The following is a 23,144-nucleotide window of genomic DNA, read 5'->3' as shown; positions in this document are numbered from 1 at the left end:
GACAGGACCTGACTCTGCGTTTCTCGTCGCTCATCCAAGTGCACTTCCAGGCATCCGAGTCTGCGCGTACCTCGCGTCAGACTCGGAAGGGTGCACTGTTTTCCGATTACCATTGTTTGGCATCTGATAATTGTTCATAGACCGAATAATAACGAAGTGTCACAAAGCCGTTGTCGCAAGCCCTTGCATCAGTCAAAATGATTTTACAAAGGCTTCGAATGTTATGCGGAAAGCACTCGGCCCTACAGGGAAACAGCACACGAGGGGTACTAATGACAAGTCGCTTATTGGAACCTACCATGCTGCGCCAGCCGAAGAGACCTCGGAATGAATGTGCGAAGCAGAAGGCAGTATCCCCGGGGTTGGTATGTTTCGTGCCCGTCATCAAGCTAGTACGGTTACTTGTGCCGTATTTTACTGGATATGTCAGATCATGGAGGTCTGCATGATATATCTTTCTAATATCCCCTTGCTCGCGTCACTTTGTCAAAACTATGGCGTCCTGCGTTCAAATCTGTCGTAAAGGCCCTCGACAAGGAATGTGATATAGTCGCCGGCCGCATCAAATCTCAGCTACAAGAAATGAATTCTCCTGGGACGCCTTCGAAACACCGTACTCACCCTTCTACCCCGCCACAGAAGTCTCCATCTAAGTCCGCCATGAAAGCCAAAACACAGGATGTTACGCCAGCAAAGCCAACCTTTTAGATTGGTTGAAGATAGTCAGCCGCAGTGGCAGTCGACGGACAGCCATTGGAGCCTCCTAGGCCTCCTGTACGCAAACTTGTCCGAACAATGTTCCTGGATCAGCAGCAGTGGTGCAGCCGAGACCCAAAACTTGCCAAGATCTGCGACGCTACCATAGACCATAGGACGCTGATGATGGGATTGTATCTGCATCCGCTTGAGCAGTATCGCCCTGTTGTTACCCCCTGAGTCGTGTGTGAGCCAAAGTCAGGCTCGTTGCTGATATCATCACAGTTCTAGATCATAATTGCTGTATTCCACTATCCGTTTTCGAGCAACTGGCTCGGGCGTCCATGACATTATGGCGCTGATTGATCGGTCCGAGCTCGAATATATCAGGTGGTGCTGGTATGTCCTCGGTGTTCTTATCAAACCCGACAGCCACATTTGTTATCCAATCTCCCGTAGTGCCACATGGCACGTACGAGCAAAGCTAGAGGTGGCAGGACTGCCGTCATGCAAATGATGTGTTACCTGATCGCCTGCTAAATGTGCCACTAAAGGAATAGATCTTGCCAATACTATTGCAAACAAGATCCATATGATCACGCTTGACAATGCCTTGCAGTGTCTTTGATGTATCCTTGGGTTTGCACCTGCGGGTGATACCGGTACGAGACATGTCTGAATGGCCTGCAATAATAGTTTTGAGCTTTGAGTCTAGCAAAGGAAGGAACGAAAGCGTAAGCGCAAGCGTGATCCTTGATTGGTGGAGCAGGCCGGTCACACGAGGGTGATTCCATGTGGAGCCTTATGTTAGCGTCGAAAAACTCCGCACTTCTGTTACACAGTAAAGGAAATCATTCAAGCTCAGTTGACGGAGAAGAAACCTAATGGGAGCAGGAAGTGACTGGGCCTGCAAACAGGCTTGTCAAGTGCATGAGAGACGCAGGAAGTATCTGGTCAGAGTCATCAAGCAACTAGTCTCCGAAATATGTTCGACGCGGCGGCAGCGCTGGTATTTGTATGTCTGTTGGCGGGACTTTTTCCTCCCGTGAAATTGACGACCCCGATCAAGTTGGGGGGCTATCCGGGACACCAGATTCAAAGAAGTGCGGCACTGCTGGCGAGGTGGTGGTGGCTGTTTGAATACCTTGTCTTGCTGGTGGCATTCGCACGATGACGCTACGGAGCAACATTAAACAAAGAATGAATATTGAACCTGGAAAAGCATGCATATCCTCATGTTTTGCAGGCGTCTATAATGAGCTCCAGGAATGGGGTGCGTGGCCTTGGGGAGAGAAGATCCTGTTACGGGAGCTTTCCTCGCCACACGGTGAGGTGGTACGAGCGAGTTACTGGAATAGTTAGGTCTCCACATCCGAATATTCGCGCTGGACGAGAAATCGCCTAGGAGACGCTACCGGGAATGACCGCAACGTTGGTCCACATTGATGCTGCTTTGTTCATGACCATTGAGCGTCCCTGCGGCGCAATGACGCTTTGGCGCTATCAATGTGGCGGAACAAGATAAACTTACCTGAGAACCATTGAATCGACAATGCCTGTATTTCGAACACGCATACTTGGGTACTACCATCAAGGTGTGCTGTCAGGGTGATATTCAATATCACCATCACATCTGCCAGTGGAGCTTCTCACCCGTAGTGGTAGCGCGTGGCTTAGTCAACAACTGAGTTTCCTGAACAATCCACAATGTAGCAATTTAATTGCCTTTTACGACAATATGTAATTTTGTGGATATTTTTATGCTCAGACATAAATGCAAAACCCGACTGACTTGCCAGTTGTGGCTCCTCGCACTTAAAGTCCAACCGCCATGGAGGTCATTGACATCCCTTCTTCCCCTGAACTACTTCCTACGACATCCAGAGTAACTCGTGTTCAAAGTCAGCAGCCTCGGTCGCAAAAGCGAAGGACACTACCGCCACCAGCACCAAGTCTATGGGCAGAAGAAATCATCGAAATAACAGACTCTGATAGTGAACCCGAGCATAAACCGATGTCCCTGGAAAAGAGGCGCTCAGTCGAAACACATGCAGTAGCAGGTCCTTCGAACTTGCCGGTTATCGGGGCGCCTCTTGATGGCTTGCTTGAGGGTGCGGCTATGCCGGCTGCCGGATCATCTCAGAAACATCTTCGCAAAGACAGAGTCGCTTCCGCTCCGCTGTTTTATTCAGATGATGAGGATGCAGAGTTACAACAGATACCGATGCTGATGCAACAACTAGATATCCCTCCAGTACCAGTGCTTCCACTCGCGCCACTTCCTCAACCCTCCCAACCCTCTGAAACACCGGTGGAGGCCCAGGTTTCAACTGACACGTGTGTTGCTCGTGTCGTTGAGATTGTCCCAGATGTAGAACCCGCACATGTTCTCGGGCTTGCGGAGCAATTCATCCATAACCCAGTCAATGCCGGACAGAACGTCCTAGAGCTTGTTCTCCATTCTCTTTTCGAGGACCCAAATTACCCTAAAGTCGATAGGAAGGGGAAACGGAAAAAGCTCGAAGATGACGAGGAAGGCGCTGCTCGTGGGCAACCTGTTCCTAAGATTGATTTTGGCATGACAGACAGAGAATTTAAGGGGGGCATACATTACTTCGAGCTGGCTTTGGTATGTAACTTTTCTCTTTGTATGATACATTATCCTGATCCCTTAGTAGGAACAGCTTATGGTCGACTTTCCATACGCGCCGAAGCCGTATCTCCGAACGCTCCTACTAAAACGTCGATTTTATGCTCCAACTCATTTGTTTTTGGCTGAGAAGCGGGATCCTCCACCTTATGTTCCGAAATCTATTCCGTCAAGAGTTAGTGGAAAGGGGAGAGAGAAGCACGACCCCGAATTCGAGGCAGAGCGACGATGGCTTCTGCAGCGACAGGATGCACCTGTGTCAGCTGATGTACAGCCGCTTCCTGATCAAACAAATGACAATGATGCATGTGAAGAATGTGAAGACGGTATTGAATGCGGTTGCTGCTTCTCCTCGTACCCATTTGTTTGTTGCTTTCCTCGTTCTCCTCGCAACCATCATCTAACTTCGTGAGTAGGACAAAATGGTCCAGTGTCCGGAAGCACATCTATTCTGCAAAGGTTGCATGTCTTCCTACGCATCCAACCTTTTGGGCGAGCACAATCCCAATATCGTTTGTATGGATCAGTCCGGATGCAAACTTCTCTTTCCGCAGTCCGAGCTGGAACGTTTCCTCACACCGAAGCTGCTTGAGCTGTATCATCGCGTAAGGCAGCGCAAGGACATTGAGGCCGCCGGCCTTGAGAACTTGGAAGAATGCCCTTTTTGCGATTATAAATGCGTGATCGAGAACGAGATGGAGAAGCTTTTTCGGTGTGAGAATGCGGACTGCGGTGCGGTGAGCTGTCGAGAATGTAAGAAGCCTGTACGTATCCAAACCTTCATGCAGAAGAGGGTCTAATTTTCATCATTTGAATAGGACCATTTACCGAAGAGCTGCAAGGGTAACTTCGATTCTGTATCCATTGACTGTTTCACTTATAATGTCCTCCAGAAGTAGAATCAGACAAACACCTTGACGTGCAGCACGTTATTGAGGAAGCAATGAGTACGTTCGCATGATGATCATTAGTGACTTGTTTTGACAATATTTTTCAGCTCGTGCACTGATGCGAAACTGTCCGAAGTGCCAGAAAGGTACGTTCTTACAAACTATTTCAATCGGTAGCTCTAATCACAGTTACACACAGCATTCATAAAAGAACATGGTGTAAGCCTTTTTTTCCCCTTCGACGTGAGACCACATGCTCACCGTGCACCTCAGTGTAACAAAATGACCTGTCCAAATTGTCGAACTGTATCATGCTATATATGCCGGGAGATCATTAATGGATACGAACATTTTAATAAGAACAAATGCCTGCTATGGGATCCGGTAGAACAGCGGCATGCGACTGAGGTATCAGGTTCGGCTGATTATCATGGAACAATTTTGTTGACGGCACCCTATCTGTCCAGGTTCAAGAAGCAGCTAAGAAGGCGATGGAAGAGGTCAAGCGCGATCACCCTGACGTTGATGAGAGTAACATCAAGATAGATTTACCAATTGCCGGTCCGGCTCAGCCAGTGCCCGATATGCATCCACTTCAGCCCATGAACGCTGCATGGGCCTTGCCGCCATTACCGGCCTTACCGAATGCGCATGGTCCAGTACCGAACGCGTATGCGGTACCCGCTTATGGCTTACACTATGCAGGCTACCCAGGAAATATGTTAAATGCCCAAGCTCAGCAACAGATGTTAGAGGCCCAAGCCCGCCAGCGAGTGGCGCTCGCTCAACGTGCCCAGGCTCAAGCACAGTTTCAGGAGCGAATGCTGCGGGCACGACTCGCCCACGCTGAGTTGAGGCGTCAAGCAGACATCAGGGAGGCGCAACGCATTCAGGCCGTTCAAGCCAGACATCACGCGGCGGCGATGGAGGAACTTCGTTTGATGGCTGACGCCGAGAGGGGCAGACACGCTATGTACATACCCCCCCAATTCCCACCAGCTCCTCAACCCGTTGCCGCGCCCAGAAGGTCTCAGAGACACTAAGGAGGGAAACAGTGATTTCTTGTACATTATCTCATGTTATGATAATGTTGCTGCTACCATACATTATACTTAGTCGTATATACCTATAAATTCCTACGTACGCTTTACCAGCGTTCAGCTACGTAGTATACTACTACACGGTGTTCAAGATCAGATTATGTATTTGTATCATCATGGAACTCGTGCGTCCAAAGTTTTTTGCAGTTTGTACAATCTCAGCAAATTTTCCCGCACGATATTACTACTAGTACACTTGAGATCAAATAAGTCCACAGTGGGGACTCCTGATTGTCTGCGGAAAGAATTCATGATGAAAAGAACTCATCATTCGTGCCAATGTAGATCATACAGGTCTGGACTGCTGCGCGTGGTAAGGATGGTAAATTAAAGTCTCGAAACGTGGCGGCGACGTTGATGAGACGCTGAATTTGATCCTTAGATCTTACATCCACTAGTATTTGATCATAGTGTCATAAGTATTCAGAAGCGGCGAATTTTCTGGCCTAACTGTTCGTGTAGAAAAGGGATTGCGCGGAACAGTCGAATTTTCTGGCCTAACTGTTCGTGTAGAAAAGGGATTGCGCGGAACAGTCGAATTGGAGGAATATGTACTTCTCGCGGACATCTGTGAAGCACCTGACAGTCAGGCAAAAGTGGGAGCACTGTCAAGGTTCAAACGTTCAAGAATCAAGATGCTTCAAGTGCCCGGGCTGGTCAATGTAGCATCCGAGTCGTTCATGATTTTCTTAGTGGCTCAAACACATCATAATTATTAATCATGACAGCTATTTTACTACTGCCCTCGAACTTTCTTGAAGCGATACTATTAGTAAGTAGCATATAGTACTTAGTACAAACAGTTTGAAAGCTACAGCCCAAATTTCTTATAGCATATTACATAGTTATGTTCGCTGATGCGGCTACACGCGGGTGTGTGAATAAACATATCTACCTTTGACGTTTGCACGAGGAAGGCGCCGATTTCTAATCAAACAGGAATAAAGCCAACGCTGCGCCAGTACCCGATCCATTTAGCTACATCCTTAGTTCCCAGTGGGTTTGAGGCCATGGATCGTAGTGTCGGAGACTCCTGCAATGCCTTGGCGCACGAGAGCTGCGGCTCTAAGAAGTTCTCGGTGTTCGTATTCCTTCTCCGCATGGTATACTTGAAAAAGTCAAGCAACCTCAGCGCAGGATTTTTTTGCAAATATTCGCCTGTTTGTGATGACGCCTGTTTCTCCAAAGAAGCGAGCCATTGCGTATAGGGGACCAATGGAACGTTCATGATGCGAGCAGCTTCCTGCATCGGAATAGTCCATGAAACAGGACTTGGATGTGCCAAGTGATACACGCCAGGGGGTGAATCAAGCATTTCCACCATAGATGTTGCCGCCACATCAACTGGAAGCCAAATTACAGGCTACATAGGTCACCAATCAGTGATAGTCGGATGATAATGCAGAAAACTAAACTCACATTGGCACGGTTAGGTAAGACACCGAGAGAGAGGCCTGATTTGATCATGGATGGTATCCATTCCGTTACTTTCCAGTAACCCTTGCGCCCCCCAGTTAGTTGCCCCAGGCGAACAATCGTTGGCTTCAGTCGTGTAGCATCAGCTGCCGCCGCCAATACGTGCTCTGCGACCCATTTGCTTTCGATGTATCCCGCGCCCACAGATATACTAGGGTCATTTATAAGAGCCTCTTCTACAGTGCTCGACGATGTGAGACCTGCCAAAACGTCAGGGATATGGTACATGTTAAATTACGTAAAGTACTTCACCAGTTAATACACCGACTGTGCTTGTGAAAAGCAATTGAGGCGGAACTTGCCAGGGCGAGGAAATGGCGAAGTCCACCAAGTTCCGCAGACCGTGAATAGCGTGATCAAATGCAGCGAGGGGAATGATGAAGTCCATTGGCCATGCTACAAGTTTCTCAGTACGAAAGCAACAGGAAGTAAGGAGTTCCTTACCAACGTGAACAATGTGGGTGACGCTTCGAGCCATCTAGAACAAGATGAATCTCACTAATTCGTCTTAAAAAGCCAGTGCTTACTTCATTGAACATGTCAGTTGACAGCCCAAAGTAATCGTTGTCTAGAGTGCCCTCCAAATATACGACCTTTTCTGTTTCCAGTCCCGTCAAGTCCAGGGACTGTGCCTGGAAAATATCTTGGTGACGTTCCAACATAGTCGGAGCTCCGGGCTTGGTACGATTGAGAAGAAATATGCGAGTGATTTGTGGTGCATGGAGTAAGCATTCAAGAAGGTGTGCGCCCACAACTCCTGTGGTACCGGTTATGAGAACAACGCAGTCCCGTGAACTGAGAGAGGAAGGTAGCAGTGTCTTGGGGCTTTTGAATCCAGACGTGTACTTTGCAACCAATGACCTCATCTCAGATACCTGGTAAAGCTCAGATGCGCTCCTCTGCTCCACTTCGGTGAGTGCAGACAGCCGCTGGTCATCTAATCGCGCTTCTAGGCTCCGAAGGGTCACGTTCGCAAGGAGCTGGGTTTGGCTGATAGAAAAAAAGGGATTCAAGGCGAATGATAGCCTTGCAGCAGATAAGGAATCCAGACCATACACCGTTAAAGGGACATCGGGAGATAAATCTTCGCGCGCAATGTCCAGGGTGGCGCACAATATGTCGCCTATCGAAACACTGTCTTTTGAAGTTGATGCTCCGTCTTCCATAATCGTTCGCTCGGGTAACAAGTGACTATACATAGGAGAGTTTCCAAGGTTCACGCAGACCGCTTCCCAGTCGAAATCCGGAATGTAAAATGAGGAAGGACCATCAGCAAGTTTTTGAATGCCTTCCTCGATGAATTGGAAGATCCCTAATAGAATATGATGTCATTTTTCGCGGTCTGGACAGAGGGCAACTCACTCTGAGATGACATCCCCCAATCCGTCAAGTGTTTGAACTTTGTCGTGCCCGATGTAGCGACGAATGAGTCTGTGACTGCAGGAGTTACGATAGAGAATGCGTGTGACATTGTGCGCAGTCTGCCGTCCAACATAGTGTTTGCCCTGAGGAACGTGAGCAGTCAATTTACGCGCACAGCTCAAGAGACGTACGCAGCATAATTAGTTTGACCTGCATTCCCGAATAGTGCCGACACTGAGGAGAATGAAATCAAGAAATCCAGCTTGTTCATGTTAATTGTGTGACATAGCACCTCCAAGGCTCTAATCTTAGGATCGAAGGGCGCATCGAAGTTCTCAGCGGATAGCCCAGAAAAGAGACCATCCGCCAAGACCACGGAGAGTAACATGCATCCCCCGAGTGGACTCTGAAGTTGTTCCACCAACGCTTTCATGCCAGGCTCGCAGAGGGCATTGATTGCCTCGATGCGCAGATTTAAATCAGGCAGGCTCTCGAGATATGCGATGATGCGCAGAGATGCAATGTCACCCCTGCGCTGAATTCCGGCGCGCCCGGATCGCGAGGTTAGAACGATTTGCCGAGCCCCATTCTAATTGGTCGAGTTAGCACGATCAAGGTGAAAAGGAATATCCTAACCTTGTACATCCACTGTGCAATCTGAAGTCCAAGGCTGCCGAGACCTCCCACCAGTAGATATGTCTTCTTGTCGCTGAAGATATCTTTCTTCACATGGACAGAATCACCAGGCGTAACAGTTATGATCTCGCTGAGGTTGCACATAGGAATCTTGAGTTCGTTGCCGGCTATATTTGATCCAAGACGAATAGCGTGGCCAATCAACCATGGGTCGCAGGCGAGCAGAGACTGCAAGCCTTTTTTAGGATGCTTCCATGGAAACATCCTCCCGTTAGCCGTCAAGAGGTGTGATAAGAGGTGAAGTGTTGCCGTGTCTTTGTATTCAGAGACGATGATACTGAAATGACCATCAGGAAGGCAGCTAATTTCGGAGTCCGTTGCATGTTGCGTTAGAGTAGTGACGCGAAAGCCTTGGAGAACGTAGAGTTGAACAACCAGCATGCTAGTCTGAGTATCTGCATGTGTCACAAGGATCTCTCCACGGAATCTTCCCGGGTTCTCAAAATATGCAGAACCAACGGCAAGGACTGATACGGCAAAGGCGAGAACAGGAGGTCCCATAGATGCGTCAGCATCCAGCGCCACAGGAGCATCCACCATGCTATCCAGTGGTGATACGATGACATTTCCAACAGGTGAAGCCGATATCCCCATGACACCTTTGTGCGAGCTGCCCAAGGAGCCAACGAAAGTCCATATCTGATCGTCTGATCGGTCAACACTTTGCACATGCACGACGGCCGAATGACAATCCGAAGGGGGAGGGGATACATGAACAACTGCAGAATTATCGAGCTGCCATGGTTGGTGGAAGTTGAAAGGAGAGACCTTTGTCGGACCCTCGCAAGGTGTTATTCTTGGGACATGTACCAATCCGGATGCGTCCACCACAAGCTCGGTCTCCACCTGAGACATCTTAGATATAAACTGAACTGCCCGCCTTATGCTTTCATCGTCCCAAACCGAGTCGAACACTACAACCCAAATTGTCCACAAAAGATATTCCTTCCGTAAGGATCGCACGAATCCGACAGCCCCATCCCCGTCACGACCAGCGTGTGCCGTAAAATAGATGGAGTACGGAACGGTGGCGTCCCGTGCAGATAATAACGGCTGAAGTTCCATCTCTTTTCCATGCTCGTAAGTAATAACGTTAAGCAATGACAACGAGGAGGAAGTTCCAGCATCTGTGGCCACTAGGTCCATTGAGCTATTTCTGGTTTGGTCATCTGCTGTAAGTTCTTCCGGGGTCGGGTAACGGCATGAAGACAGGTCGAGTGTGATGGGCTCATGCACTAAATCGAATCGACATCTCGGCTCGTATAGAGAGGACTCCCCATGGAGGGTGACTTCGAATGATTGCATCGTGCACAGATGATTTCCGTCTTCATTCAGAAGGGCGACATCATATACCAGGGACTCTGCTTTACAATAAGTCACCGATAGAAATTTCGATGATAAACAGACTCACGAGGTGTCCACTGGCGAAAAACAACATGAGCATAGAGAGACCGCGGGAATGGGGACGTAGTAAGTGTTTCGTAGATTATCAGTTTTTGCAGACGAGAAGGAAGATAATACAAGGTTTTGTCGGTGAGATGGGTAAAAATCGGATGGACCAGGATATGTATCGCGGAGTCGAAGATGACGGGATGGATCTTGAACATCTCCAGCCTATTATTTTTGTCGCATAAACATCTCGCCAAAACAAAAGGAATCATCATACCTGGGGAGGTCCCCGACGTCACCACGAATTTGTACTAAAGCTTCGTCGTGCCCTTTGTTAGTCCCCCGGTAGCAATCCAATACCCTTTGGTAATCTGGTCCATATTGAGCGAAGTGCTCGAGCCCATCATAGAAGCCTGTGATAGTGCGGTGAGTGACAAAGCCCACAGCAATTTTTATAACGGACCTTCTACGCTAACTTGCGTGCAGCGTTCCTTTACTGCCTGAATGTCCACGGCGGGTAAGGCTGGAGTTGGAGAATCAAGAGATAGGTAGCCCTCAGCATGCAAACGATCATACTAATCGTTCGTGAGTTATAGGGCGAAGAATGGGAAAGTTTCACGTACTTGGAGCGGTGGACCGGACGATTGTGATGGATTTACTAGAGCAGAACGTACTGACCAACGAGGACCTTCAGTGCATATATCAACTGGCACAGGTTGATCTCCAGATAAAGATAGCATGAATAAGAATTTGACATCCCACAATTGGCTTGCGCCAAATTCCAATGCCTGGAAAACATAGGCTGAGTACATTATCCTCAGAATTCGCAAGTGAGCACTTACCATTTCAAGAAAACCTGCAGCGGGCATGATGGGCTCGCGTTGAATCACATGTTGAGCCAGGTAAGGGTGTGTCTGGGCGTTAATACGAAGCTGGGAATAATTTAACGGTCCGTTACGAGGCTGACAAATTCTCTTGATGGAAGGAGAAATTGGGTACAAGGGGAGCTTCTTGCGGGAAAAGGGGTAGGCAGGCAGTTTTGGGGCATCTGCTACGACGCATCCATTGAGAATGTCGAAGTCGATACAGCAATGTCCAGCAACTGTAAGCTTGCCCAAAGCCTCAAGAAAAGCGATCACGTCTCCTTGATTGGCCTTGGGCCTGCGCAAAGGACAGACGACAGTCGTTGTCTCGCCGCCGAGAGCTACGAGATAATTAGCGAGAGCTGGGTGAGGTCCTATTTCTAAGAAGTCCGGAGAACCTATTTCGCGAATTATATGATGGATTGCTCCCGTAAATTGCACTGGGCCACGTGTACCAGACCAATAGTATTCCGCACTGAACCGGTCGTGCTTCAGCATACCGCATTCAGTGGAATATGTTGGGATTTGAGGTGGCTGCGAAGGATAGCGATCGAAGATTTCTGTTACCAACCGCATAAATTCGTCACGACAGGCGTCCATCAGTCTGGAATGCACGGGAACAGCGGTATTTAATCGCTTTGCGAGAAATCCTGCAGCCTTTGCGTGTTTGACTGCGAGGTCGATATCAGTAGATGATCCCGATAGGGTGATGGCGTCAGGAGTGTTGTAGCAGCCAACATCTAAATCAGCCTTGCCCTGTTCTGTGTATATCTGAGATATAATTTTCTGAGCCTGTTCAGGGGAGCATGAAACTGCCGACATTGCGCCTTGAGAGCCTTCGACGATTGTCATGGCCCGTGCACGTGCAATTGCAAGCTCCACAGCCATGGCTTTAGAACCTGCACCAGATGCATATAATAGGGCAGTCTCTCCTGCAGAGTGGCCCACGATCACGGTAGGTTTCATCCCAAGACTCACAAGAGAGTCGAAAGTAGCAATTTGAAGCATGGTTAGAGCAGGAAGAGTCACAGAAATAGGCCAGATATTGCCGAGGACTTCTGTGGAACCAGTTTGTTGAGCGAAAAGACCAGTCTGTGCGATGAGTGAAAATCCAGTTGCAAGCTCGTGTATCTTGTCCATGTCAAGTATACTCCTCTGGAAGACAGTGCAGGAGCTAAATAATTCTCTCCCCACTGACGAAAATCAACATTAAATTATGGAATACTTGGAAAGTCTCACTTTCAAAGTGTTGGGGACCCTGTCCCGAAAATACAAAGACGAGTGGAGGAGGAGTGCGGGGAGCGAGGACCGGCTCAGTGAACCGAGGGGAATTCGATGAAGTAACCGCATTTTTTTTTTTTTTTTTTGGTTCATCGTTTATTGTCCGTTGGGGCATAGCCCTATGGTAGACAAAACTTGTGAGTATTTACTGTAATATACTATTTGTATGCGGTTTTGGTGGTGTACAATCATTGGACCAGGTGAAACACGAGGTCGGATAAGGCCAGCTAAAGGCGATATATGGGGGGAAGGATTGTTCAGTCTTCTTCGTCATCTTCGTCTACGGGTGGGGTGACATCGCCGAATATCTGTTCCATCCTGCGCGTGCTCGCTATGAAGCGGAATAGTGGTTTAATGCACTTTGGGTTGTTCAGCAGGTTCTTAAGATGGTTGGTCTGCGGGCCGAGTTCGATCTGAAGGGTGTGTCGTTGTCTTGTGTACTGTGGGCAGGTGATGATGAAGTGATGGACCGTTTCCTCACGTTGTCGGCACTGTTGACAGATCGGACTGGGTGCTTTGGCAATGCGGTGAAGGTGTTTGTTCAGGGGGGCGTGTCCTGTTCGGAGCTGAAAGAGAAGGGAGGAGTGTCGTCGCGGGAGTTTTGCAATCAGTTGCGAGAAGTGTTTCGAGGGAGCTGTTGCATCGATTTCATGGAGGCGCTTGTATCGCGGTGAGTCCTTCATGATCTGTGACGATTCTTCTTTGATGATGGTTCCGAATTGCTGTTTCAGTGCCGATTTGCTGATTGGGAGGGGCATCAGGGTGTTCGTTCTCGGGGTGAGGAGAGATTTTGGGAGTTCGTTCGGTGCGCTGTTATCTCCTCGTGCTGCCATCTTGGCGTGTTCATCTGCCGCTTCGTTGCCCGGTATACCATGATGTCCTGGGGTCCACCGCACTATTAGCTTGCGTTCGTCGTGCGCGGGTATGAGTTTGCGCAGGTCATCGTGAAATTTGTCCATGAGGTAGTGGCCAGGTTTCGAGACGAAGGCTTTGGTGGCCCATATGGCCGCTTGGTTGTCTACTCCGAGGGCCATGGATCCCGATCCTCCTTCCTCTTTCAACAGCTCTATGGCCAGTATCATCCCCACCATCTCTCCCTCGTAGACCGTGTGTTCCTGGTCGCTTCCCAGGTACACTCTCTTCGTCCTTTCTACCTCGCCGTTCCTTAGCAGTACTGCTGCTCCTCCTACTCCTCCGTCCACTGCTGAGCCATCCGAGTATACTCGGAGATCTTCTTCTGCGTATTCGTCGTCTTTGACTGCCGTGGCTATATCCTCTGCGATTTCCTGTGTGACGTCCGGGGCCCACTTGGGGTAGTGTCGTATCGGCTCGATGGTTTCCACCGTGTGCGGGTTGAGGCGGAATTCGTTGAGTAGGCGGTGTAGAGGTGATGGGTGCCTTTTGCAGCTTGCGAAGTCTCTTCTGGTACACGAATTGTACGCTGTGCGGATACCCTTATGAAGGGGGTGCGACTTGGGCATGGTGATCATGCACAGGGTGGCTCTGTGGCACACTTTGCGGAGTAGCTGTTGAAAGGGGAGTATGTTAGCATGTGCGTCTAAGAGGTCAGTGGCGGTGGTTCTCATTCCCCCTGTTATCATGGTGGTGGCCATTCGTTGAACTCTGGCCATTTTCGAGGCGAAGCCTCTCGCTCCCCTTCCTGCATTCTTCTTTCCTCTGCCTTTCGAGACGAGTCCGGAGCACCAGATATCTGCGGCGTAGAGCATCTTGGGGATGACAACTCCTTCGTATAGCTTTTTAAGTAGTCGGCCGTGGATTCCTTTCGTTGCGCGTGTCATGCGTTGACACGCCATTGTGTACTGAGTCCCTTTCGCTAAGGCATAGGTAGCGTGTTCCTTGAATGTTAGCTCGTCGTCAACGATGATACCTAAGAATTTGTGTGATCTTGAGGGCTGAATGGTGTGATTGCGAATGGTGATGGGTGGCTTAGGGATTGGGATGGTCTTTCCGCGTCGGGTGGGGTCTGCTATGCGTCGTCTCGATAAGCACAGTAGGGCCGTTTTATCTAGTTCGAAGTCAGCATTGTGGTCTCTACTCCAGTCTAAAGCACCCCCTGGTTTCTCCATCATGTTCTTGAGTTTGCAGTTGGCATCTTCGTAGCTTGCTCCTCGTGCTGCTAAGGCAATATCATCTATGAAACCTAGACTAAGTTCTCCTCGTCGCGGGTTAGGGTCAGCTACTCGAAGGACAGGCGAGTTGTAGAAAAGAAATCCTATCACAGATAGTGGGCAACCTTGGTCAACTCCGTTTGATACATTGAATAGATCAGAGCGATAGTCATCGAAATGGAGGGTTGTTGATCTGTTGTTGAGTCGTTTGCGGTACCAGTCAATGTATTCTAGCGGGATTCCGGCGTGTCGCATATTGTGAAGCATACGGTTGACAACCACACTCGGAAAGGCCGCCTTAACGTCTAGGAAGAGTATCGAAACGAAAGGATCTGATGAGGCCCATGCGTCCGTCGTGAATTTGGTGAGTAAGTGTAGCGAGTCAGTGGTGGATTTGCCTGGCCGTCCTCCGAAGTGGGTTGGGGGGAGGAGGTTATGGTGTTCTGCAATATAAACCAGGTCGTCAGCTACGCAGGATGAGAGGATCTTACCCATGGTGTCGAGTAGCGTGATAGGACGGTATGCCTTTGGCAGGCTGTAGTCTGGTCTGCCGGGTTTTCGGAGTACCACTGTCGAAGATAGTTTCCAGTCTTCTGGGTAGTGTCCGAGTTCAAACGTTGCGCGGAATATGGGGCCCATGTATGGTACAAGTAGGTCAGCACAGTTCTTATAAACACAGTTACATACGCCATTTGGTCCTGGCGCCTTATAGGGGGAGAGTTTGGCTATGGCTCGGTGAATTTGTTCGTTAGTTATGGGTGCGAACTCGCAGATGGGGGGGTTGTAGATAAAGTCGGGCTCAACGTGCTCGTCCTCGGGAGGTTGCCTGAAGAAGACATCATACAGTAGCTTGCTCTTCTTATCGTTGTCTTGAGTTGCGTTGGTGCCTCTTGGGTCGGTAGGGTCCTTCAGTGTCTTGATCCGCGTGTGCATTTGATCCTGTGGGTTACTAGCCGTGTAGCGGTGAAAGTCCCAGATGTTTGCTGGCGTGATGGCTTCGAGCCACTCTTCCCAGTGTTCCTTCTTGGCTTTCTTGATATTTTCGGAGAAGCGGTTGCGGGCTGTACGAAACTCCTCATGGATAGGGTCCTGGCGCTGGGCTAGCTGGTCTCTGGCCTTCTTGCCGAGCTTGTGTACCTGTTTGCGTTCCGTGCTTAGTTCGTTCGTCCACCACCTCTTCACGTAGGGTGATGGTTTGGACTTAGGGACGTGTTCTTCGATAGATCTTGCAATGGATTGGGTTAAGTGGCTGAAGAGAGTTTGGAAATCATCTATTGACTGAATGTTAGTGGGAGCGGGAATCATTTCTAGTTCGGATGCGAGAGCTTCTCTGAATTTGTCCCACTCTACATCTCTGAAGTTCGGTCGTTGTTCGATATTGATGCGTTCTGGTTTGAGATCTAAGGTGCTGATAATTGGGAAATGGTCGGTTTTTACAGGGCGAAGTTGGTATTCTACGGCGCATTTGGTAAACATATGTTCAATGCCTGCGGAACAGAAGACGTTGTCCGGGCGTGTGTGATTTTTCGTGTTTGAGGCTTCGAGGGTGGCGATACCGTGAGGGAGGGTCTGTATGAGTGCATATTCGGCTAGGAGATTAATAAGTATGTCCGCAGCGTCTAGATTCGCTGCGGTAAATAGGTGGGAGTTGCATGTTGGTTCCCACATGGGATGGTGACGGTTAAAGTCTCCCATCCAGACCATGTGGGTGTTGTCCGTTCTGATGTCGCCGTGAGCGACGTTTTCGGCTATCATGTGCCGTTCGAGGAATTGGAGGGTGCGGGAATGGTCACAAGCGTTGTAGATATTGTAAATGCGTACCTTTCCAAAATTCCCGTTCAATTCAATTGCGGTGATGTTGGACGAGTCGAGCGGGATGATGTGCCAATTGTTTTTGGACAGTTTCTTGTTGACGAGTAAGATAGATTGCGATCGTTCGGGGTTCGAGTGATGATTGGTGGGGTATATGACGTCCCAGTAGCGTCTGAGATTGGAGGCGTTAGCGAGGCCTACCTGGTTGAGAAAAGGTTCCTGGATGCACGCGAGGTCGTAGGTGTTGGGGTTGAGGTTTTGTAGCATATGTTCCCATGCGGATGAGGATTTGCGTAGATTTTGTTGCCAGATTTTGAAGTCGGTGTGGGGTTGTGGTTCGGTGTGGTTGTCCTGCATTATTCAAAGCCGGTGAAGGGGGGGCTTTCGAAGTTGGTGTCTGGGGTTGATGGCGGGAACCAGAGGGGTGTTGTGGCGGTAGATCCTAGCGGCGTTTGGATTGGAGGATGGGGAGGTTCATTTGGCGTGTTCTGGGTCTGTGGTTGAGAGTTCAGCCAGTTGCTCATCAGTCGCGCTTGGGAGCCCATTCCCACTGGGATGCGGTTGGGGTTTTCTCGAGGAGGGCGTCTTTGGGCTGGTCGTTGTTGTTGTTGTTGTTGTTGCTGTTGCTGTTGTCGCTGAGGCTGTGGTATCTTCGTTAGTAGTCGTCCGTAGTTCCCGTGGGTGTTGAGGTCTGTGGCGGGTTGCGTCCATGGCGTCTGCTTCGGGGGTTCGTTCCATTGTTCAGTGTTGCTACCTGTTGAGTCCTCCCAGGTGAGTGGGTCGTCAGTTGGGAAGTATCGATATTTGGCGTCGTCGGAGTGGTTCTTGAAGTTTTCCCATTTGCTGATGAAGGTGGGGCATTCTCGACTCCAGGATGCGTGGCCCTGGCAGTCACAGTTAGCACATTGATAGTAGTTGGGGTCATCTACTTTGCAAACGGCCGTGCGGTGTTGTGCTCCGCATGTTCCGCATGTGTCGTGTTCCTGGGTACATTCTGCTGCAACGTGGGGTGCGTCGTAGGACTGGCATTTGAGGCAGCGGGTTGGTTCTGGTAGTAGCTTGCGTCCATAGACTTTCTTGCCTTCAATCGAGATACCGAAGCGGAGGATTTGGTTGGCGTTTTCTTTGGATTTGAGGGTGATGATGGCGTGTGCTGTCCGTTGATCTGGTTTCCGGCGAGTGATTGGCTTGATCCATCTCGCTTTGGTGATTGACCCTTGCGTGAGGCCTCCTTTTGTTTCTACTTCTGTGTTGGCGTGTATCGAGCTGGGGTTGTAGGAGATGGGTATGTTTTCGACCAGTATGTTGAAGGATCGGTCTTTGACTGTTGCGTTGGATCCGAAGTTGGTCGCGAATTTTCCTCTGTGAGCAGGGGTATTGAACCATAGGACGGATTCGGCTGAGTCGAGTTCATATAGGATTCCTCCATGTGGGAGGCGTCGCGCTGATCGGAAGGTTAGTTCTGGGGGGATGACGACTCCGTCTTTTTCTACTAGTTTGAGTGTTAGTTTAGCTTTTGCCACAAGCTCAGCTTCAGTGAGGCCTCTTAGCGTGTCTATCTCGCCGAATGAGCGTCTGTCTATAAGGATTTGTCTTGCTTGTGCGTCGCTACGAGCTAATATTTTGGTTAGTGCGGGGGGAGCGTTAGTTCTGACTGCGGATGCATAAGTTCTTGTCCCTTCAGGACGTGTGGCAGTCGGATGGTCTTGTGACGCGGTAGCAGCGTTCAAGACAGCCTTTTCAATGCATTCAGACGAGTTGGAGAGATTGCCACGTAGCTCTGTGGCTGCACTTTCTAGAGCCGTTTTGTGGGCCTCAGTGAGTTCAGCTATTTTCGCGGCTTTTTCTTCTAGCTGTGCAATGGGACCCTGTATGAGGGTTGTGACTTTTTCAATGAGTTTCGCTGCGTCAAGGTTTTGTTCCGCTTCGATAAGCAGGATTGCGATGGCTCGAAGAATGTCGACATGTGTTGCGCCTAGGGCCGCAGTGACGCTAAATTCTAGTAGGGCGTGGGCCGTTTGTTTGATAACATTGCAAGCGACGGGGAGATTGAGTCCATGCGTCAAGAGTAACTTTCTGGCTGCAGTTTGGTCTCTGACTTCGGATCTGACATCGGAGCCAGTTAGATGATCTATTATTTCTTTACTTATTGATAAGAGGGGTTTGTTTGCAGTAGTCTTTCGGCCTCTAGTGGTCGCAGTTACTGGTACGTTTTGGTTAGCATGGTTGAGTGGCGTTAATGCCATGTTTTGTAGTTTTTGTTTGGGATTTATTTTATATGTTTAGAAGCTAGTAGTGAAAAGAAAAAGAGAAAGGAAAGAGGAAATGGAGAATGTGAAGGGGCGAGGGGGACGCCGAGGACGTCGAGGACGTCTTTGTCGCCGTTGGGCGCAAAGGCTTGGTTGAAATTTTTCGGGGTCCTTGAGGGGTGCCACTTGGTGCGGGTCCAAGAAGCGTTTTAAGTAACCGCATAAGAACGCCAAGGCATGGACCTGGATCGACGTCCGAATGCCGCTGCTACAGAGGGTAATTTTTCACTATCTATGGCTCGTATAGACTCGCCTACGGCTGTTGTGGAACGTGGAGAAAGGCCACCCGCCACCAAAAGACAAGAAGCTTGAATGGCATCCAACCGCCAGAACGGCGCTACAGGATCAGCTGTGGGAGGACCTTCAACAACACAATGACCATTGGCACCGCCAATTCCGGAACTCGCCAACGAGATCAGCGAGCGTCCAGTAGTGGATTGGCAAGGTAACGAGGTTGGCGATAAGGTGACACGAAGGTGGCAGTCCTCCCAGTGAATAGCCGGATTAGGTTTGAGGAGATTGACATTGGGAGGGATAATTCCTGACTGAAACATGGAACAAACCTTGCACAGTGAGGCAAGAAACGCTGTAATCTCAAGGTGACTAGGCAGAAGGAAAATGAGAAAAGTGGATTATTGTGATACCGTCAACATACCCTATGTTTCCTTTCACACTGCCTATATAGAGCTCTTTGTTATCATTCTTCAAGAAGCTCTCTCCAACCCAGTTGGCTTCCGTTGGATCGCCAATTGCAGTTCCTAGGGTCATACACCATCAGTAAAAGTGGGGACCTTAGATTCTTGAACTAGCCTGTGGCATGAAGCTCGATGAAATCGACTTCGTGCGGCTGACGGCTAGCTTGTCTAAAGGCTCTCCGCATTGCATCTCTCTGAGCATAGGCTACAGGGGAGTTTGCAGGAGCGAGTGAACCGGACGAATTGATGCCAGTACCTAGAATCTGTGAAAAATGAGAACGATAATCTATGTATCATCAAGAGATAGCGCACAGTAGCATAGATGTGATCATGATCGAGGAGAGCCTTGTCAAGCGGTTTTATGACCACCACAACGGCACCCTCTCCTCGAGAAAATCTTAAAATGATTATTAATCAATGAGTCGGACAGATCTGCAAGTCACCTCACCCATTAGCAGAGGCATCAAAAGGCTTGCATTTGCCATCTGGAGCGAGAATCCCACCTTGACTGTATGCCAGCCAATCTATAAACCTAGCAAGTTGCAGCGTTTCAACCTTCAATTTTGAGAAATGCTGCTAAAATAAATCTTGCCTATGATTCAACTGACAACCACCCACAAGCGCCGCGTCGCACTCTCCATTGCGTACAGCCTGAACAGCAAGGTGGAAGGCCGAAAGACTGGAGCTACATGCAGTATCGGTTGGAATGGAAGGTCCACGTAGGTCCAGGTGGTATGACACACGATTGGCAATCATTGAAGGGAAATATGCCAATGAACCACGGGCTTAGGTTTCATCCTGGGATACTAGGGGTGAGCTGGTGAGACATAACACAGGTATAACCAACCTCGCCGGAAATCATCCAAACGTCATGGGCGACACTTGCCATGTAAGCGCCAATGTTCTTTCCTCGATAATCAATTCCAGAGTCCAATAAGGCCAGGAACGACAGCTCAATGAGCTTTCGCGTTCCAATCGTCATCGTCCTAGCGTCCTTACTGCTGATTCCGAATTCAATATGATCGAATAAATCTAAATCTTTCAAGAATGTGCCATGTGTGGCAGCCACTTCATCGATATTGACTCCCTTAAGAGTAGCTGTTGGGGCAGATTATATCTCTATTCTTGTCGTACAATCCCCCCACTGATATCATGCAAAAAATAGGCTTATGCAGAACTATGTGCAAATATCCGTTCTCGTGATCATCCCTATCACTCACCAGCTGTTACATCAGTGAATTCATGAGTCCTTGATTTTGTAGCCGTGGGAAGTATAAGATGATATCATTTTGCTACGGCTGAATATACCTATGTATACAGCAATAAATATTAGTTATCGGTACATAGCCATGAATCTCTGAAAATTCATTTTACCATGAGGAGTTCGCAACAAGATTACAACATTGCGCCGTTGCAGCAATCAATATGCAATAGCATGGTTAAGTTATATTTGTTGACTCATGCCATGTTCCCTCATTTATGTTTTAAACTACCAAGTGATATAAGACTTTATCGTGGAAAGAACCGTTAGCACTTGTAACCTAATTTATATTCTTATGAGAGCTTCAACCAGCGAGGTATGATAGTGTAATTAGGTACCGTTTGTTGAGCAACATCATATTACCTCATTTATTTTTGACTTACAAAACTATATAGATCGGTTCAAATATTGCGTGAATTACAATGTCATCCAAAATCATGCACGTGACTATCACCTCAGCCTCAAATTTTACCTTAGAATTTTCGGACAACCTCAAATCATGTGACCAGCGCAAGTGGTTGAAATTGATTTGTCATTGTTTGCGCAGGACGGAAATTTACACGCAAGTTCCTTTCAATCCTTCTTTCACCGCTACTACCACCACCTCTCGACTCAGCATCTTCATTCCTCCCATTTGTGGTGGTCCCTCCCTGGCCTTTTCCTTGTGGTACCTCCTTGGCCGTTCGTGGTGGTTCCTGCCTGGCTGTTCGTGGTGGTTCCTCCCTGGCCTTTCCTCATGGTTCCTTCCTGGCCGTTCGTGGTGGCCCTTCCTTTCCTCATGGCCCTTCCTTTCCTCGTGGTTCCTTCCTGGCCGTTCGTGGTGGTCTGTCCTTCCCTCATGGTTCCTTCCTCTGGCCGTTCATGGTGGTCCTTTCCTTTCCTTTCCTCGTGGCTCCTTGCTGGCCTTTTTTCGTGGTTCCTTGCTGACCTTGGTCCCTCCTTTCATTCATCTCTCCGCTATCTTTTCCTGTTTTCTTTTTGTCCTGTAACTACATATGTAGTATTTAAATATAAATAAAATTAATTTGCTTCACAAAACGAGTGCTGAGGATGAGAATAATTTGGTACTGGTGACAAAATGACAGGTTGTTGTAGGCAATCTGTCATGCTGGCGCTTTTGGTAGTTCTGTCTAACTTACTCCAGGTAGTATCATTCTCGCAGATATCATGTAAATTTTGCAATTAGATAAAGCATTGTAAAGCTTTATATTTTCACGTCAATTATTTGATGCTTCGGAGTTGTGAACCTCCCTTTCGTTATGGCATTTCATAACATTTTATACGATAATCAGGGACGCGTCTTTCCTCTATAAGGTCAAACATAACAATGTGATTGTCGATAGCAAAATTATGCTAGTTCTTGCGATTATGTACTATATATTGTTATTTATTGCTATCTACTTTCCTCACGGGTTCACTGATGCTAGGGATCAAGTCAATGGTTGAACGGTGGCAAGTTAGTGAGACAGACGCACGCATCTATGTTGAATCTATCGCCCGGGATTTTCTCGTAGGCTTCGCACTCGTTCATGAGGAAGTCAAAGAATGATGGGTAGTCAAGGTTGCTTGTTCCACGAGGACCGCTTGGTAGCTCTGCAGAAATGCCGACCTGCCAATTGATGAACGAAAATGTTAGGCAACACCGAATTGATCGGGTACAAGCCTACCAGTGCGACAGGGGGGTGCTCTTGTGAAAAAACCATGATGCTATCTCATATGAGGAAGAGTTATGATGAACTTCAGCAAGTGGAGAGCTTCCTTTTGAACCTCTGTCCATCAGGAAAGTTCGCAGGATAAACCAGACGAATTTCTGATCATTGCCAGTGTAGTTTAACCAGCAAGCCAACGACATTGGTTTCATCATCATCGATTCTGATCGAACTCATCATTGATGGAGCCACAAGCTGCCAGGTGGCCACCGGTTATTATATCGACCCTGGCGGCGGTATTAACGTATCTGAGCTGTTAGAACAAGTGTCAAAGAAATCACGTGGCAGGTTGTTGAACACATGCCACCAGTCGGAAGTTTGTGTAGCGATCATCGATGTCATCACCAAAATTACCGAATCCAGACATCACCTGATATGTTGAATTTTCTGACGCCAACGACACCTGTTATAATAATATCTGACATTTGACCCAGCTTTTTATAATGTAGACCTTGAAGCTTGGGGAACTGGCGCGTCCGCGGCCTTACTACGATAGTATTAGTCCTACCATCTCACAGACCTGTAATACTACCGAAAAGTACTGCCTGTCATCACATACACTTAGTGGTGCCGAAGTCCGGTTCGGTTCGGTTCTTAGGCCTCTAAATGCGAACGCCGAACTGGACCATCGGTCGCGTTCAGGCAAGGAGGGCGAACGCTGGACCGGACCCTTATGAACGCGTTCACAAGCGTTTGGTTCAAGTTCAGAACGCGTTCGAACGCTCGAACGCTACATATAATTTGACAAAAATTGCAAGAAATACATGAACCGTAAATGAGTAGCTAAATTTCGTCCATGGCATAGTGTTCGTGAGCAGCAGCAAAC

The 23,144-nt window shown here is 48.6% G+C and overlaps 4 protein-coding genes across 4 annotated transcripts; 1 reads left to right on the top strand and 3 right to left on the bottom strand.

Annotated features, from left to right (window-relative positions):
• The first annotated feature begins 2,393 nt into the window (after positions 1–2,393).
• Positions 2,394–5,508, top strand: F5891DRAFT_1019925 (uncharacterized protein). Its single transcript, XM_041361105.1, has 9 exons — positions 2,394–3,325; positions 3,375–3,710; positions 3,763–4,110; positions 4,165–4,189; positions 4,240–4,293; positions 4,344–4,382; positions 4,436–4,455; positions 4,510–4,644; positions 4,704–5,508. The coding sequence occupies exons 1-9, from the start codon at positions 2,528–2,530 to the stop codon at positions 5,277–5,279; spliced, it is 2,331 nt and encodes a 776-aa protein (XP_041228593.1). The 5' UTR covers positions 2,394–2,527; the 3' UTR covers positions 5,280–5,508.
• A 759-nt stretch (positions 5,509–6,267) lies between these two features.
• On the bottom strand, positions 6,268–12,518 carry F5891DRAFT_947929 (acyl transferase domain-containing protein; the record flags this gene model as incomplete). The annotated part of the gene is made up of 15 exons (XM_041374772.1): positions 6,268–6,699; positions 6,756–7,012; positions 7,065–7,208; positions 7,257–7,290; positions 7,340–8,124; positions 8,175–8,317; positions 8,366–8,763; positions 8,811–9,997; positions 10,070–10,229; positions 10,307–10,484; positions 10,537–10,672; positions 10,723–10,834; positions 10,883–11,047; positions 11,102–12,315; positions 12,362–12,518. The coding sequence occupies 15 exons, from the start codon at positions 12,516–12,518 to the stop codon at positions 6,268–6,270; spliced, it is 5,502 nt and encodes a 1,833-aa protein (XP_041228592.1).
• A 6,284-nt stretch (positions 12,519–18,802) lies between these two features.
• On the bottom strand, positions 18,803–19,421 carry F5891DRAFT_948006 (thiolase-like protein; the record flags this gene model as incomplete). Its single annotated transcript, XM_041374779.1, has 2 exons — positions 18,803–19,256; positions 19,309–19,421. 2 exons carry the CDS (start codon positions 19,419–19,421, stop codon positions 18,803–18,805), a joined length of 567 nt encoding a protein of 188 aa, XP_041228591.1.
• Positions 19,422–19,516: 95 nt separating this feature from the next.
• F5891DRAFT_947795 (thiolase-like protein) lies at positions 19,517–22,218 on the bottom strand (the record flags this gene model as incomplete). The annotated part of the gene is made up of 5 exons (XM_041374760.1): positions 19,517–19,745; positions 19,797–19,880; positions 19,953–20,133; positions 20,183–20,435; positions 22,081–22,218. Coding segments are annotated over 5 exons (885 nt in total), but the record flags the coding sequence as incomplete, so codon positions are not given.
• Positions 22,219–23,144: the final 926 nt, after the last annotated feature.

The sequence above is a fragment of the Suillus fuscotomentosus genome (genome assembly GCF_016647785.1).
Source record: "Suillus fuscotomentosus strain FC203 chromosome Unknown F5891scaffold_14, whole genome shotgun sequence".
Classification (NCBI taxonomy): domain Eukaryota; kingdom Fungi; phylum Basidiomycota; class Agaricomycetes; order Boletales; family Suillaceae; genus Suillus; species Suillus fuscotomentosus.
The sequence above is the reverse complement of the archived record's forward strand: the minus strand, read 5'-3'. Positions and strand labels throughout refer to the sequence as shown.